Source organism: Cynocephalus volans, chromosome 13, assembly GCF_027409185.1.
Source record: "Cynocephalus volans isolate mCynVol1 chromosome 13, mCynVol1.pri, whole genome shotgun sequence".
NCBI classification, from domain to species: Eukaryota; Metazoa; Chordata; class Mammalia; order Dermoptera; family Cynocephalidae; genus Cynocephalus; species Cynocephalus volans.
The window spans coordinates 44466074-44484391 of NC_084472.1; the positions used below are offsets into that span (position 1 = coordinate 44466074).

Here is an 18318-nt window from a genome sequence, read left to right on the forward strand (position 1 = left end):
ATAACCATACCTCCTGCTGTTACTGCTATTATCTTACAATCAACAAGTAGGGGGTGGGGAAAGGAGCTGGAACCAGAACCTGGAGAGACAGACCTCTGTTTATCCACAAGCTTTGCTTTATCTCAACTCTCAACAGACCACACAACCAAAGCAGAGATAGAGCCGATGACTGGGGTAGAGCTCTGCCTACCCCAGAGTCCCATCCCTGCACCTCTGCCATGTCCCTAGTACCTCCCCTGTGGCTGACTTCTCGGAGGGACCTGGCTCCTTCTGTCCTGTAGGAGCTGCCCCTGCCTGCCCCCAAATGGAGGTAACTCCTGTTCAAAAGCCCTCCACCCACTGACTCAATAGCACCTTCAGACAGCCCTTCCCATCTGCTGATCCTAATTCTATCAGGGCCCAGGAACCGATCCTCTGCACCACATAGAGCTGGCACACAGTAGGCGCTCAAGAAATATTTGCTAAGTGAATGAGCTGCAGGGACACACTGGCTTCTTCCAAAGCAGCTGGCCCACCCAGCTTCGCAGCTGGCAGAGGGAGGCACAGTGAGCCCACCTGGGAGGGGAGCATGCTTTCCAGGCAGGGGGTCAGCCAGACAACCTCTGCTGGACTCCCGAGGAGGTGGGAAAAGAGAAGTCCCTGTCCTCTGGTAGGTGACTGCCCAGCCAGCCACAGCAGATGCCACCGAGAGGTGTTTCCAAGGCAGGCGCCGGCGGGGGAACCTCTGTGGGCACACCACCTGCCCACAGCATTCTGCTCTGGCGTCCTGCTCTGCTTGGACAAGTCACCCTCACCAAGTGTTCAACAATGCTTTTACACACCCCAGGGCCCTTGTGTAATGAAAACAAAACAAAGCACGCTAGGGGAAAAAGCTGGGGGCGGGGGTGAGCAGAGAGCAAGCCAGCCACACACAGCCTCTTTCTTTCTTTCTGGTCTCCGTCCTAGCGATGGCTGCTTGGCAGCACGGGTCGGGGTACTGTCCCACATCCCGTGTCATTAGCACAATGACATCACCGAAGAGGGGACTAACAAACCCAGGGACAAGTAAATGGAAACTGGACCTTCTTCTCCACACCACTGGGGGGGCTGTGGCAAGCCCTCTTTCTGGGGGACACCTCTAGGGGACGCTTCTGGGTAGCTGGTGGGCTACTTCACACCTACCCCCAAGGCACACTGTTTCCTCTCCACTCCTCACTAGCACTCTAGAAACAGCCGCAGGAAAATAAAGGAACTCCTGGGGGGCTGGGACACAGTAGCTTGAAGACAAAGGCAGCCCGGAGTTCCAAGCTGTCAAATGCAGGCACCTCTGTTGGGGGAAGGCAAAACCAGGGTGAAAAGGCTAAGGGCGTGAGTAAATTCACACCTAGCCCTCACCAAAGAAAGAGAATAATTTTTTTTTTCTTGCAAGTTAAAACTAAGCTAATGACACTGGGTGAGGCTCAGCACTGAGGACGGTGCAGCCAAACCAAAATTAACTTCCAGCCAAGAGCTGTTTGGCCTCACCATTTGGGGAAGGAAGCTGAAAAAGTCATGAAAGATTCTTTAGTAAACTGGGAAATAAGGCTGCAGTTAACATTTCAACTGAAGGTGACCCTTCTGGTAAAATATTTTTTTAAATAATAAAAATAACAAAGTTTTCAAACAGCTTCTTTCTTAAAGAAAATGGCCTAAAAGTTCTCATGGGAGTGGAAAGGAAGAAAAAAAACAAAACACAGGGCTAGCCACCTCTCAGCCACTACCTTTCATGAACAACTTTTTTCTGGAGTTCTTCTCAAAAAAGAGATGATGCAATTTCCTGTCTTGTCCTGATATTTCCTGTTAACTTACAAGGTGAAAGTTATCACCCTGTTTTAAGTAACTGTCCTAAACTCCATCGAAAGTTCTTTTTCCCATGCAATGCCCATCCCTATCACAAAATGCCCCCCTGTTAGATATAAATACTCCCATTTTCTACACCTTTAAGAGTTCACTTAATAAAAAGCCTGGTCCTCCCTATGGCAGATACTGAACCTACAATGGCAGCTTCCACAGAAACTGGGCTAGGGGCCCAGAACCCCAAGGTGACCCCACAGGGAGAAGCAGAAGGGGCTGGAGGGCAGATGGGCCCCCCAAATGAACCAACATTTTTAGAGTGGCTGCGATCAAGTGAATGTTGCTTTCTTGGTGTGTTAGCCACTAAATTGAGAACTGTGCCTCAGCAGTTAATAATATCTTCCCGCTGAAAATAGCCCGGAGAGGAAGCCTCTGTGTGACAGTAGGCAGGCAGCCAGACTCCAGGCTAGCCATTCAATACTGAGCGAGAAAGATGGTAGGGCCAGTGGTGACCTCCGGGTGGTGGCCACACTTACAGTATCCTTTCACAGGGCTCCCGCAGGGGGAGGACGCCCAGGCCAGTCACCCGCCTCCCTCTGCAGCCCTGGAACCATGGCAAAGATGTCCCATAAACTAGGGGCTCCAGCGACCCGGGGAGGGCCTGGATCACCCAGCTTTGGCAGCTAGCCCTTGCAATGACCTGGACTGCAGTCACTGGACTGGGCAGGCCAGGGGGACACAGCGTCTGGGGCAGGGGGGAAGCAAGCACACTCACTGCGCCTGGCAGAAAGGTCAGGCATGGAAAAAACGATCAGGGGACCTTTCCCGCCTCTCGTTTCTGCAACTCACGTGGAAAAAGGAAGATGGAGAGACCAACATTGAGATGTGCCAGCTTGTTCAGCTAAAACACATCAGAGAGACAGGCTCCCACCCCACTCTCTAGCCTATCAATGTGCCCCCACCCCCAGGACACCTCAGGGGTGCTATGGAACAAGGGTCTACCATAAGCAGATCCCGGCCATTGAACAGAAGTCTTTCGATCCTACTCTCCACAGTCATTCTTTACTGATTATCCAAATATCTGCATGCATTTTAAAGCTACCACGGGCTTTTTTTTTTTTTTTTAATTGTGGTAAAATACACATAGGATAAAAGTACCATCAGTGACATTGAGTACACTCACAGAACTGTGCAACTGTCACCATGATCTTGTCCCAGAACATTTTCATCATCCCCAAAGAAAACCTAGTCTCATGGGTCATTTTTACAATGTCATTCACAACAGCATAGCAAAATGGAGAAAGGGGCATAGTTAATAGTCGTTTTCCTTCAAATGTTTCCAGAATCAAGCAAATATCTTGATTTTTTTGAGAAGAGGATTCTAAGTCTAGGATTCTAAATCCAAAGGATTCTAAGTCTAGGCACCAGCATTCTACACCTTTTTTTTCTTCCACCTGCTTTGAAGGTGCTGCTCCAGGTTCAAGGCCTGGACTGAAATGAACAAAGGCCAGCCTGGCCATCATAAGGCTGCAGGGAGCAGTATTATGCAACAGTAACTGCAATAATAAAGCAGCAAAGGAAGCCAAACTTGATCATGAATCCTTGGGCATTTCCTCCCTTTTCACTGCCTCACTGGTTCTCAGTTTGCCACAGAGGTCCCACAGGTCTACAAGTCTGCCCAGCTACAGCCAGGCTCTGCTAAGAAAAGGCCCAGGGGATGGGGGGACACTGTGCTAGACTGTAGCCAACAGCAACACCAACAGCCTGGTCTTCACCTGGCCCCCTCCCCCTTGGCTGGCTGGCCCAGTTCTGCCCAGGGACAGGATGCACAAGGCAGCAGCCCATCTAGTCTGGCCGGCAGAACAGCCCAAATTTGCTCCAGAGACTTTAAATGCTGTCACCCTGCATTTAACCCCTGCCTGACTGCTTCATTCTTTCCAGGACAAAAGGGGTTTTATCGGTAAGCCGTTCTCCAGCGGCGAGTGCATGACCTCAGGCACTGCAGCCAGAGCCCAAGGTCCATGACTGGTGTTCACCCAGGTGTGGGTGTGCCCCAGGTGAGCCCGCCCTACCTAGCCCTGAGTCATTATGCTGGCTGGCGTTGAAGGAGATGCAGACTGTGTTCCTTGAGTTCCAGACTGTCACTCCTCACAGTGGCCTAGGGGCAAGGAGCCAGGGAAGTAAGGAGTGGTCATGTGTGTGGGGCTGGTGCATCTGGCTACCCCCCAAAGCTTGTGCTCATGGCCACTTGGATGAAAGGCCAGCTCGGCTGCAAGCTCAGTCTGCGCTCCCCAACCCCCACCCCACAATGACATCAGAGCCCTCAGTGAAACCACAAACTGCTTGTTCCCAGGCAGGGACATTAAAAACACAGTAACAGGCACCCAGGCCCAGATTCCCAGTTCGCTATCACAATTCCAAGCCAGACAATAAATGATCATTCACATGAAGCTGAATAACTTTCCTTAGAACAGGATGGAGCAATCTTTCCTAAGCTCCTTGGTTTGAGCCCAAGTCGCCCGTGGACTAAGCCAGGGCGGTATTTGCAGATTATATAGGTATTTCTGAAGGCTCTCTTCTGAGGCTAAGACAGATGCCAACAGGGATCAGAGAGGAGGAGAGAAGCATTCCTGGAGTGGATGCTGACTCAAGGACACTCCCATCCCCCACACTTGGGAACTACAAGCCATGCATGAATCTTAAGACCTTAGCAAAGGAGGTGACCACCCTCGGGTTGAAGGGATGGTGTCTCTCCAACAAGCATGACTTTGCACAGACAAGAGATGAGGTTCCTTCAACCCCTCCCCCAAGACACATGAGTACTTCTGCCTCGGCTTCCTCTCACCTCCCTCCTTGAAATCATGGGAGCACCTCTCGAAGTTTAAATAACTATAAGCAGTTGCTGGCCTCTGATCCCTGCCCTAACTGGGGAGGTCACTATGGCTGAGGCCAAGCCCGTTGCAAACATGAACGTATAAAGGAGGAGGCTGGAGGACGGGTCTGCAGAAGAGCAACCTAGAACTCACAAGGCAGATGCTGCTCCTTTAACCCACCCAAACCAGGACAGCAGACAGGTGAAATTAAAGTCCCCCCAAAACTCCAGATAGAACCTGCAAAGACAGCAGCTTCTAACACATGCTTTTCATTACTTGTGATACAGTGAAAGCCCTGAGAACAAATCCTTTCCATTTCCACCACGGACCTGAACCTAAAAGCTTCCCAGCTATGTAAGACCTCTCCAAGGTGGATCCTCCTGAGCCATGACACACTCGTGTCCAAGCAGCAGCAAGGGCCTGTTCTGGAGTTGCTTGCCTTTCAAAAGGCACTCATCCCCAGAGAGCTGAACTCAGGCAGCCAAATCACAACTCAGACCCAATCCACAAACACCCTTCCCCCCACCTAGTCCAGATCCTCATGGAGAGGTTCCCCGATGTCAACCAACCCCATGGGAAAAAGACCCCAGCCTATATCCTGGAGCCTGCCCGTGGGCATCTGCGTACTCATGTGTCTATGCACGGGATTGTCTATCTGTATGTCTGCGGCACACGCACACACTCACACACACACAAGTATGCACCAAGCAATCCATCTGTCTCGGAGAGCTGGCTGTCAGAAATGAAAGTACAATCTCCTGGAACCAAGTCACTGCCTTCTAAAAATGTCCCATTTTCCCAGACCGAGGAAACTTGCAGGGGTGGGGTGTGTTTCACTGCAAGTCCCAAAGGACAGGGCCTGTCACCGACCCCCCCCCCCCCCAACCAAGCTGCAATGCTGGAATTCCAACCTGCAGCCAGCAGCCCTGCTCCCAGGGCTCCTACCCACCCACTCCCCCTCCTCCCAGCCTGTTTGCAAGGGCTCAGGAAAGGGAAGGGCCAGCCTTGGAGTCACCCCTGTATTTCAGGAGGGGGCAGGCCTTTGAGCACACCCCCAACCCTACCCCCACCTCCAAGGCACCACATTTTCACATTCCTGTTTTTTCTTTCCCTTCTTCCCTTGCCAAGAGAATCAAGCCCTGGCTCCCGCTGCCGACCTTCCTCCCACCCTAAACTGAGCCCCATTCATTAAGCCTGCTCTCAGCCAGGGCAGGACAGGAAGGAAAACAGCACACAGGGCCTGTGAAAGAGACTCAGAGAGGTTATTTCAAGGGAGAGGAGGGAGAAACCCCTTGTGGGCATTTTCTCTGCTCCCCACACCTTGATGCCCTGCTCCTCCCCCCTTCCAATGCAGGCAGCCCCCTCCCCCCAGCATCTGCTATGCTAACCCCCCTTTCCCCTGTCCTGTCCTGCCTCATCCTCTGCAAGGCAGACACACCCAGGCCACCCCCCACGGAACCATCAACTTCTTGGATGGAGGAGGTTTGGGCTTTCTCCATCTACAAAACTCTCTGCCTTGGACTGGGGCCAATAAAATCCCCTTTTGTGGGGCATTCTCACTACAGAGGAATAGCCCTAGATTTTCTCTGAGCCCATCATCACCTCCCCTCCAGACAACCCCAAACCACTGACATCAACCCAAAAAACAGTTTCTACAGCTCCCCCCACAACACAGTATTAATACACTGCTCCAGCTCTAAACAGAAAGAAGAAAGAGTTCAAACTTTGAAGCCTTGGGAATTAGTAAATCAAGAGCTAAAATTCAAAACAAATGCTCTTTCTTGTGGTGGACCCCCCCTCCCTTTTTCTTTTTGCAGTTTTGTTAAACCACCCCATCCCTTCCTAGCAGCTCCTCATTAATCTAAGTGGCTGCAATTACCTTGGGGACAGGGGTGGGGGTAGTTAATGATTGTTTTATACCAAGTTTCTTTCTAGGACCGGAAGAATTTTGGGGAACAAAAAGCCCACCCATCTCAGAAGAGCTGCACAGGTCACAGTCTGGCTCCCGGGCTCCTGGGCTCCCAGGCTCCCGGGCCCCCCAGGCCAGGCGAGCAGGCACTCAGGCTGGTGTCTCAGCCTGGTGTCGTCATTTCCCCCAGCAGAGGAGACAGACAAGATGTTATCAATAAGACAAACCTTCCGAAAAGCCCCTTTCAAAAGCTACCACTTCCCTTGCTTATTTCATGTGGTTTGGAGGGGCCGGGGCTCCTCCCTGCACGTTCAGGGCTTAAAAAATAAAGCCATCTAACAACATCCTGAGCATGTTATTTTGCTTAGACTCTTTCTTCTCCTTCGCCTTTTCTTTCAAGAACTCTCTCAGCCTTAGAAAGCAGAAAAGATGCAGTTCACACATTGCCAAATTTTTTCCTTCCTCAGCCGCTAGGGTCCACTCCCACCCCAATGCCCAAAGCCCCCTCCCCTTTCTGGGTCCCTCTTCTTCCTGTTCAATTCTCATTCGAAGCTTTGAGTAAACAATATCCTCGGTCTCAGATAACAGTCAGAGTATATACTGCACTGAAATAAAAACAAACAAGGGTCTCCCTAAAGACATTCGCAGCAAGCTCAATTCCTGGTGAGGAGCTCCTGGGAGGGAAGTGTCCGGAATGAACTGCACCTAAGCGACATATGAAAGCAATGCTTTACCAACTAGTCAAAGAGGTCACCCACAAAACAGGATGCACCTCACAGAAGAGAGTGAACCACAGTTTTACAGCTTCCATGAGGGCTGCTACTCCGGGACCCTACACCAATGTCCCAAGGGCAAGAAATGCCAAATGCCCAGAACTGTTGCAATTTCTTTCTTTCCTTTTTTCCCCCCAGTTACTTTCCTATTGCTTAAGCTAGTTCTCAGAATATCCAGATGACATGGTGGGGTGGGAAAAACAGGTGGAAATAGGATGCCTTTAGAAAAAAATGAAATGTCTCCCACTTCCACTGCCAATGAGTTCCTCTAAGTAATACCCCGCACCTCATGTCCTCAGGGACAATGATGCGGGGCTCCATAATGCACTTCATCCAATCCCATCATCCTCCAGCTCTGGCATTCCAGGCATCATTCGCGCCCCTGGGCCTGAGAAAAACCTACCCTGCTGGGGAGCAGTAAAAGCACCTACTATCTGCGGTGCCCCTACTCCATTGCTCCCATCCCCAGATATGTGCTACTGAACCCTGCACAAAGCTGGATCAGGAATCTGCACTTGGAGGGAAGCTTCAAGATCTACTCTGAAATCCCATGCAACACTTGGGATCTATCATCAATTCCCTAAAGACGGATCCACCCCCTTCAGGGCACCCCATGCACAAAGGCCAAGGGTGAAAAAGAGCTAAAATGCATGAGTTAATGACACCAGAGTCACTAAGTGGAAGCCCCTCAAGCCAGGAGGTGCTTAAAAATAACCATGAAACACTTCATGCACAAAACCAGCCCCCAGCTAGCTCCCATTTCCCCATCACTGGAGAATGACGAGCTGAAGGGCACCAGAGTCACCACAGACGCACCCAGCTTAAGGCACATAAAAATGAGAATAAAGTTCAGACCAGCTGGGGTAGCAGAAGGCCACCCCCATTCCTCCAGTCTCCCACAAGTTCAAGAAATCTTGGAATTGCCAGGAAAGTAAGTGAAAGCATCTTACCTGAAAGCCCCCCAGGGGCCAGATAATTCGTTCCCCCTGTTTCAGCGGAGGAAGGCACAGCATCTGGACAGTCTGCTGTGAATTCAAAGAGGGGAGAGAAATAAATAAATATACAAATAAAAACATCAAGATTCATCCTCAAGCACATCCTAAACAGCATGCAAGAGAGATCACACATTCCAAAAGGCTGACTCGCAGCCACGATGCTGATTATTAATGGTCTGCTCAGGCTTCACTGCCCATCATAAGACAGACCACAGCACCTTGTCACCCGTCTGGGCTCCAGGCGGCCAGTTAATCATTAGTCAAGTCAGGCTCGATCACAGACTAGCTGGAATTTCTCCTGTTACAAAAGCCTCCCATTAGGGAAACCAGGTAGTTCCCAAGGTCAAAGGAGGTTCACATTGCTCTGTCTTCTCCCATCAAGGGCAAAACCCTCCTTGCTTGGGGCCATAGCCTCTCTGCCACTCCCATAGACGAGGGACTCACCCTCATCTTTTTAAAAACAAAATTCCTGGTTCTTGAGGACTTTCTCAAGACTGGTTTGGGGCTGGAAGGACTTCTTTTTCCATTTTAATTGAGGTGTAACTTACATACAGCAAAGTGTACAACTCTCAAGTAGGCTCAGTGAGTTTCGCTCATGTATACACCTGCGTAACCACCAGCAGATCAAGACAGAGAACATTCTCAGCAAGGCTCTGAGCTGGAGGGCAATGTTCTATCTCCTTCCAGGCTAGTCCAAAACCCCCATCTCTGGAAACCTTCCCGGGCAACCCCAGACCAGCAAGTTTCCCTGCCCTCGGTTCCTATAAAATCTTTCTGGCACCCAGCACCTGGAGACTCCTTCTGCTGTCTTCACTGATCTTTTACCTTCTGATTCTGCCTGCCCTAACTACAGCATAAGCTTCTCTTCAACTTCTGTCACCCTCAGGTGCTCAGCACAGTGACCTCAATGTTAATGAAGATAATGACAATTCCAGCTGAGAAGCAGTCTCTACAACTGCCCTCCAGGCAATTAAAACAAAAAATAATGCCCATGAAGCACAACTAATGAGTCCCATGAAACACAAATACACAAGACCCTATAAGCTTCCCATGCACCACTGCCAATGCCAAACTTCCTGAAGTCCATGTAGAAAGCTTGGCTCAGGAAAGGTGCCTCCCAGCTCCACAGCAAACACACAGGTTGGATGTGCAGACTCCAGTCTTCCCACCCCAGGCCACTATGATAATTTCCCCGGGGGAGTGCCTTACCAGTTTCCAACTGGAACCACTTGGCCACACTGGCAAATAGGAAGGGAAATCAAAGAGCACCTCAGAGGCAAGTAGCCCACAGGAGCCCTTTAGTGGCACAGTAGCTGCCTCCAATCCCGGATAAAGGGACAGGGCCTACGCATTGCCCCAAACCATCTCTGGGTTTCTGCTGTCTGCCCCCTTTCACGCGGAGATTCTCGCTAATCCAGAGTCCCTCCCTCTCCTGCATTCTCAGACGTTCTCTCCCAGGCTGGAAGAGTAACTTTTCAAGAACTCTCCCAAACAGAAGGGGAGGTGGAGGAGTGGCGGCGGGTGGCGGCGGCGGGCACAGGAGAGAGAGAAGACTGTGTATGTAATCTCCTTTTATCAGGGTAAAGTATAAATCCTAACAGGAATATACAGTTTTACAGGATACACTTAATCACATGGAAAACAATAGGAGGAGGCAGGAAATGGAGTTACTTGTTAAATGGTGTATACCCTGCACTTTCTAAACTACTTTGATGGCCTTCATCATTTTCTAGAGATAGGCTTCTCAACCCTCTCCTCCACCCACCCCCTGGACGGAAGATACCCCCACATTAAACACCATGACTTATCCCCGGCCACTCCCCCCAGCTTTGGCTGGCTGAATCCCAGGGGCAAGGTGTGTTTCAAAGGAAAAGCCTGGCATCTCAGGGCAGAGCTGGGACCACATTCAGGGTGTCAGCCAGTCTCAGATCAAAGGTAAGCCAGCTCCACACTGGCAACCACAAGCATTTTTATGAAATGGTGCTCTGCCCTTCTGTAGTGCCTTTGATCTCAGGAGGGATTTACAAACGTTAATTAGGCCTCCTTACCACCCCTACGAAGTAGCAAAGTATACCTGTTCAACATGCACCCAGGTAAACTGAGGCGTCACTGACTGGCTCAAGGGGCCACCCAGTGTGCTGGACTATACTCAAGAGTCTAGCTCCTATCCCACGGTTCTCCTTCCCCAGGCAGTCCACAGAACCCCAACCCTCTTCCATGGAGATGGACAGTCTTCGGCATCTTGATTGGCCTCAACCTATTGTCTGACTTGTCAAGGTCAAAGGGGCCATAACTTCATCCCTCACCCACAAAAAAGCTCTGCAAAGATAGATCTCCAAGCTTGCCGGTTAGCTCAGTTGGTTACAACACCACCTTGTAACACCAAGGTCAAGGGTTTGGATCCCCATACTGGCCAGCACCAAAAAAAATTTTAAAAGATCTCTAAAAGTCAGAGGCTCCCCTTGTGCCTGTGTCTCCTGCTCCCCAAAGCCCAGGCTGGCAGACAGAAGCTGTAGGCCATGCCTGGCTCTCATCTACCACTAAATATTACCAAGCTCCCAGTAAGTGCCAGGTTCTATAGGAGGAAAAGATTCACTCCCTTCTCCCAGCAGCTTCAATAGTCTTTGAAAACCCAAGCCTGAGGAGCAACCAAGGAATGAACTACTGAGAATGAGATCAAGGTAAGGGAGCTAGGAGTCTCATTAAGCTTCTCTTAGCAAGAGAATGACTCCTGAAGAGCCAGGACCGCCTTAGTAACTTACCTAAGTACTGTCAGGTTCAGAAGAGCTCTCCCCCTCCCCCAATATACCCCAAGCATCCCAGCTCTGCCCCAGGTAGTTCACCCAACCCAGAATTCAAACGAACCCTGGTTACAGAACAATGCACTACATTGGAATCCTCAAATTTTTAGGCAGGCACATATCATCACTCCTAGAGAATGAATGAATGGACCAATGAATGAATGCATCAATGGATCATCTAATCTAACTCCTTCATGATCTGGATTTAATAAGAGGCTGGAGAAAAGCTAAGAGGGACCTGAGTTAAGAGGCAAAGGCAAGACCAGATCCCAGATCAAGATGCCAGACTTCCTACCTAGGCTTTGAAGGCTGGATCCGCCAATGGGCACAGGCTACCTGGGTTCCCCAGCCCACGCACAAAGAGTTCACCCAGCAACCCCCCTAGCCCAACCTAGCTATTCTTTAAACCTTTCAGACTATCAGATACAAAGGGAAGCAGAGCCCACGCAGCTATCCCCCCAGCATCCCCACTCCTCCAACTGAGATCTAGTTTCAAAATGGCAAATTCTTCCTCCTTGTGGGATGTGGGGGGTGTCTTTCTGACTTCTGATAGCCACAAGTCACAGCCACTTTGCCCCCTGTCTAATACTCCTCTGCAAACAATTCTGCTGGTTTGGGACCACACAGAACCCAGATGTATAAGGTTCAGCCCTCCCAGAGGCTGCAGCGCAGCAGCTTAAACCATAGGAAAATGCAGTTTACAGCTTTTAGCCCTCAAGTCCTCCAAAGGCTGCAGGGGTACCAGGCCCCAGCCCCCTTCCCATTGCCTCTTCTGAGGCTGGAGATTTCACAGAAGGGATTTCCTTAGTTGTGCAACTGGTTAACATTTTAACAGCTGTCTACTGTAAAACCTTATACCTGTTTCACCTAGTAACTGAGACCAAAAATTCAACCTAGGCCAAAAATTCAACCTAAGGCTTAGAAATTTAAGAATGTAAGCAACTGATCTAAATTCCCAGGTCAAACACTTTCCTGTACACAAGGTGGGGATAAAAACCTGGGGCAGCATCCCATCTGTGTGTCTGACCTCCTCGCCCTGGCCACAGCAGCCAGCAAAACCAGCCCCAGACCCATCCCAAGGCCCCTCCAGCTCCAGACCTGGCTGCCCTCCAAAGTGTCAGGTCAATTCCTTCCATGGGGGCTTCGTCTGTTACCACCCTCATGTTCTTATATATGGGTGCCTTTTTTTCGTGGCTTTTTTTTGTTTTGATTTAAACAAAACGTTTTAGGTGAGTAACCAGCTGTTAGAGTTTCCGATTGGCAGGTTAATCACTTCCTATTGGCTGATCTGGAGAACTTTTCTCCCCCTTGGAAATGGCACATTCCTGTCTTTGTGGCTTCTCTGTTTACACACATTTTGCTACCTAATGTCAACACTTGCTAATGAATAAATATATCACTCCACTCACCGAAAATGAGGTCCCAGCCTGGCAGAAGGATTGCTTAAATCCTGTGAACAGATTTATACCAGTATCTCTGCAGGAAACCCAAGAGAATGTGGCCCTTTTTTCCTATGGTTTTTAGAGGTTTCTGGGATCATTTAGCCCTGGTAGTCTTTATCCCTGGGGCAAGGTAATTTTCTCTCTTTTAAGGAAAACCTCCAAATTTGAAGAATATGGAAGGAAAAACAAAAACAAGACAGAGGTGGCCCCATGGAGAACAAACTTCATGAAAGAATTCTTGATTCTTTAAGCCAAAACCCCAGTATGTTACATTCTTTGGGAAAAAAGAGCTTGGTGATTCCAGTTATCGTTTGTTACAAATACAGAGCTGGTTATCTCCTCATTAATGACCATTTATCTGGTGTTTTGTAAATCGAAAGCAAAATATCACATGCTTTGCAGGCCACTTATTAGACAGGCACCAGGCAAGCAGGAACGCCTTCCCGACTTGAGGAAGCTGGTGGAGTCCTGGGAGGGCTGGCTGCAGAGCATGGGCTTCGGTTACACGTTCATTAAAGTATTTAATTTATGACAACGCCCCAGCAAAACTTTTAATTAGTGGGGGTAAAGGCCCAACAGCCAAAACGCATGAGGCAGAAGGACCTGTAGAATTCCAGGAGCTAAACGGTGCCCAACCCTTTACTCTGCCTTCTCCCAGATCCTTGGCAAAAGAAAAACGTCACAAGCCTTACAATTTTTCAGGCATCAGTATACAGGAACAAAACCCAAAGTCACAATGTGTACTTTTAGCAAATGAATCTCCCACTGTAAGAAGGGACTGCAGGAAACAGGGCTTGTCCCTGCTGTCATCCCCAAGTCCGTTTTGCTGTCCCCCTCCCTTGCACTGTTAGCTCCATAGGATGGGCCCCTGTACTGCCAGCCAGAAGTTGAATGCAGACAACCACAGCAGGGCTGGTGCCAGTCTCAAATGTGCTTCTGCCCTGGCCCCATGCCATCTGGTGACAAAGCAACAGGCAGGCTATGCTAGAAACTTTTATGGCCCCTACCAAGAATTTTGAGAAAACCCCAGGGGAGGGCTGACTTGTAGGTGACTATGGGTAGGGGGAGCCGGCTGCCCTTTTACATGCTGTTGCCTATACTTCTAGAGTCCTACTCCAAACAAAGGTTTCTCGGCACCTTTTTAAACTGTCATCCCTTCCATTCATCCCACCGATTCTTCTGGCACTCACAAAGTCTCCAAATTTTCCCATCACCCTGTTCTATTTGGCTCCCAAGACACTTCTTCGTGGATTAAAGCTTCCACGTGTTAAAGTGAACCAACTTCAGTCATGGAGTGCAAATACATGAAAAAAGATCAAAATGTAAAGGAGGAGATCTAGGAAACTACAAAGGGAAAAAAAAAAAAATCCAGCCACAAGAGAAAAACTCACTAAACTTCTAATAGAAGAAACTTATGGCCAACTTGGAGCAAACCTAGCACCTCCCCAGGCCGCTGCCTAGACATAAAAACACGGGTTCTAGAGGCTAACTTAAGATGGGAGGGATATTTTTTAAACCATCTACTCACCAGTTGGTTTGAGAAAATCCATCGGGTATCTGGAGTAAGGAGGGGGGGGAGACTCTGGAATTAAAAAAGTAAGAGAAAATAAAGGCCGAGCCATGAGAACAAGAGATAGAAACTTATGATAACAGAGGCATTCTTTTAGCCCAACTGTTTGTCTTAGCTGTGGGGGTTGGAGGCAGGGCCGCGAGGCGGTGATTGCCTTGATATTTAGCTGTCAGATAAACAAAAGAGGCCGCCTGGCGCCAGCCTCGGCGCTCCGCTCCTCCACGTCTGCGGCCGCCGCCGCACTGCTCGGCGGACCGGGCTGGAAACCACCGGCTCGGCCGCTGCTCGGCCCGGACCGCGCACTTCACAGTTCACAGGGCGGGGAGCGACCATGCCCCCTCCTCGTCCCCGAACTCCAGACCCTGCTCTGCCCACCCCCCGCCCCCGCCGCTCTGTGCGCGAGAGGCACAAGAGGCTCCCCTTTCCCAGCCCACCCGGGAGACGCGCCCCAAGTGTGCTGGTGAACATGGGAGATCTGCGGGCGCCGGGGGTGCACCCCACTCCCTGCACATAGAGTAGAGGAAGCTGCGAGGGTAAAAGGGAAGGAGGCTCCGGGTCTCGGGTCTCAGTCGTTTAGCCCAGGCCCCAGCGCAGTAAGGGGCAGCAACGTCACCGCGGCGCTAGGGGCTGACAATTCTATAGACAAGTCTACGCTTTTCTGTGCGGAAGAAAAGAAACAGTAGGGGACACCAAACTTCTCCTGGCTGCTTGTTCCTTTTCACCCTGGGGCTGGCAGAGTTGATAGTAGATACCCACTTCGGCCTCCCATCCTAACACTCTTTGCCCCAAAACTCCCAAGCTGCGCGGCCAGGGCGGTATCTGGGCCACTTGTACCCGACGTGACTCTCCTTATTTACTAAAGGAGTACAGACTTTCCAGCCTTTATAGCTCGCTTCTCCCAGCCTTCCTTGGCGGGTTTGGACCGAATCCAACTCGGCCACACACCTCAACGCCTTTCCGGGTGCAGAGGAGGCGTGACCCCCCCCACTTCTCCCTGCACCCCCTTGCTGATCTGGAAATGAGGGCGTCTAATTTCTAACCGCGTGTCTGTCCAGTGTGTGCTCGAGCAGTGCCCAGAGACCCCCTCGAGGCAACAGAGAAGAAAAACCTGGAAGGGAACCCCCAGGGAATACCCTTCGAGTTTCCCCTTGTCCCTTCTCTACTTTTGTCCCCCAGGTCTCCTCCCAGGACAGGACATACACTCCCCTCTGGAGAGGTGGCTGCACACACACACAGCCCGCAGGGGTTTATCTTCCAGCACTTGCGCGCCGGGGGGAGGGGAAGGCGAGCACAGAACAACTTCTTACCTAGTTCGCAGAGTCGGCTAAGGTGATGGGGGTTGCAGCACACCAGCTCGGGGTTGATCTTCCCGTAAGATTCACAGCAACACAGCCTCTTGACTTCCGAGGAATGCCTGAGATCCGGCCACCTGAACACTTTGCACATCAGGAGGGGAAGCGAGTAGCACGAGGGCGGCTGCGCGGGCTGTGCGCTGGCGGGTGCCCCCGGGCCCAGCCTGCAGTCCAGCCGGCCGGGCAGCAGGAGGCACGCCGTACGCGTTCCGCCGCGGGACTCCACGGCCTGGAGCAGCAGCTCCAGCTGCCGCTCCTTCAGTTTCTTGAGCACCGAGTGCGTGAGCGCCTTCAGATCCGCCTCGGCGCCCCCGGCCGCGCCGGCGCCCGCGGCTGGGGTGTGGGGATGGTGGTGACCTTTGGCACCTCGGACCGCCTTGCCCAGGCAGCAGCCAGCCCTTCCCGCACCGCCGCCACCGGCCCCATGCGCCCGGCCGTCCGTCGCCCCTTCTCCCCGCAGCTCGCCTCCTCCTCCGCCTCCCCCCGCGCCCTCCTCCTCGTCCTCGCCGCCGGGCGCACGGCTCCTCCAGAGACGCCGGACGAGCGCAGATCGTTTGGTCCTGAACATGCGGGGCGAGGAGGCGAGGAGAAAAGTCGTTTGCCGGCTAAGGAGCGAACATGACCTCCGCACACCATGAAGAAGTCGGGCGCCGAGTTGGGGCAGCAGGCGCAGGCGACAGCAGCAGCAGCAAGGGCCCGGGCAGGAGCGGCGACGGCCCGAGGGGCGCTCCGTGGCATGCGCCAGTCTCCCGGAGACCGGGGCGCGCGCGGGGGCCCGGGGGCGCCCGCCGGGGCTCGGGGGCCTGCGCTCCGGCTGCCCCACCCCGCGCGGCCCGCGCCCTACGCGGCTCTCGGGCCCCGGCGCGCCCCGGAGGAACGCGGCCGCCGCTTCCCTGGGGACGGCTGAGCCTGCCCCCGTCGGCGCCTCCCCAAAAAGAGGCCCCCCCGCAGTGGCTCCCGAGTGTCGGGCTCGCCAGCCTCGGCTTCCTACATGGAAGATCCGCGGGGGCAAAAAACGAAAGGCGTTCGGCTGGGCTGCTGGAGGGAGGAAAAAGCCTCTTTCCCCTTTGCTAAGCAACTTAATTTGGGGGTGGGGAGAAGCAAGCAATTAAAAAAAAAAAAAAAGCAGGCACGCGATTTATTTTTTTCCTCTATATCCTTAGTAACCGGATCTCCTCGAATTCCGTGCACACGAAGACTCAGGGGAGGGGGCCGAGTGGACTTCACCCCGCATGAGATGTCTGGCGAAATAAGGAGGCTCTCTCAAAACCTAAGAACCAAATATGCAAAGCCCCAAACGAAAACCACCACCTTCTCGCACCTCGGAGGTCTGGGGCCGTCCGGCTGGAGCTGAGGTTTAAAAAAAGAAAATGTTTACAAAGTAGAACAAAATGCTTGAGGGGTAAAAAAATGTATCCACGAGTTACGTCCCCCCCCCCTTTTTTTCCTTGCGGAACCCCGCTGGTCTCTCTCCTTTTCTTCTGCAAAAAAAAAAAAAAAAATCGTGTATTTTTTTTAATCCACAGAAAGCTTTGGCCAGGCGGCTGCAATCCTGCGCATCTGGGTGTTTTACGGGAGTCTCTGGTCTTTCCTCCGGCGCTCCCGGGGACCCTGGTCCTCAGCGGGGACTTCCTCGGGGCCGACAGGGGCGCCGGGGCAGAAGATGCTGCGGCGGCGGCTGCGCCCGGCGGGGCTGACAGCGCGGGGGAGGGCGGCGCGGCGGCTGGCCCCCGGCGGGTCGCGCGTTCTCGCCCCCCTGGGCACAAGCGACTTGCTAGTGCGGGGGCCGCCGGTGCCCTCTCCCCTAGTCGCGGCTGGCTGCCGGGGCTCCCCGCATGGGCTGCTCGCCCCGACCCGGCTGCGGCGGCAAGAGGCCCCGGTGTCCTCCCGCCGCCTCCTCCTCCGAGACTCTCCTCGTCGCGCCCGGGAGCCTCCTTGTCCCCGGTCCGCCCTCTCCTGGCGCTCAGGTCCTTCTGCCGCCGCCGGGGGCTCGCCGCGCCGCACTCAAGGGCTCCGGGGCTGGGTGCTCGGCGCCGGCGGGCTGGCTCTGTCTCGGGCAGCTCTCTCCGGCGCGGTGAGCGCACCAAGCACGGCGCCCGGCTGGCTCGGCTGGCGCGGCTCGGGGACAGGATCCTCTGTGCGCCGAGCAGCGAGCGAGTGTGCCTGGGGCTCGCCGCCTCCCGCAAGGCCTCCCGCCCCCGCCCCCTTCCCTCCCCCTTCTTCCCCTTTCCCTCCCCCAACCTCAGCCGCCGCCGCCGCCGCCGCCGCCTCCTCCCCGTCCCCCCGGCTCCCCCCGCCGGCCCTCTGCTCGGCTGGTTCCACTGCGCAGTGGCGCGCCCGGCTCCGGCCTCGTCACGTGGCCGTCTAGACACCCTGTCGCTTTAAAAAAAAAAAAAAAAAGCGATTGTGTTTCGCAAACAACAGATCGGGTTTCTAAAAGCTATTCCCCCCCCCTCCTCACCACCGCCGCCCCTTCCCGGGTCTGTAGAGGGGACACCAATGGGGGTGGGGGGAGAAGGTGGGGAGCACAGAAGCTCCTAGAATCGACTGAGAACCGGCCGGAGCAGAGGAGAAACTGGAAGAGCCGGGAGCGAGCGGGCTTCGCCGGCGAGTTTGGGGACGGAACGAGCCGGTTGGTGGCCCGATTTAGACCCAGCGGGGCTTCCCAGTGGACGTCCCGCGCGCACTCGCCCTAGCGCTTCATTCATTCGTTTTGTTTTAAAGGCCCTGGCGGCGGATCCCTTGGCCGCGCGGGAGGGGAGGGGGAGGAGAGCGCTGTCTCGGTTGAAAA

The 18318-nt window shown here is 53.0% G+C and overlaps 1 protein-coding gene across 2 annotated transcripts in view; it reads right to left on the minus strand.

The window, feature by feature from the left end:
- Positions 1 to 16264, minus strand: part of SMAD7 (SMAD family member 7) — a 28804-nt gene extending 12540 nt beyond the window's left edge. The window contains exons 1-3 of one of the 2 annotated variants that reach the window (XM_063077194.1): positions 15483 to 16264; positions 14134 to 14187; positions 8318 to 8389 (exon numbers count right to left, since the gene is read on the minus strand). In XM_063077194.1, coding sequence (XP_062933264.1) covers positions 8318 to 8389; positions 14134 to 14187; positions 15483 to 16095 — 739 coding nt within the window. In that variant the 5' untranslated portion in view covers positions 16096 to 16264. Of the gene's footprint in view, positions 1 to 8317; positions 8393 to 14133; positions 14188 to 15482 lie in introns of both variants that reach the window. The other variant, XM_063077193.1, reaches the window with a different exon arrangement.
- Positions 16265 to 18318: the final 2054 nt, after the last annotated feature.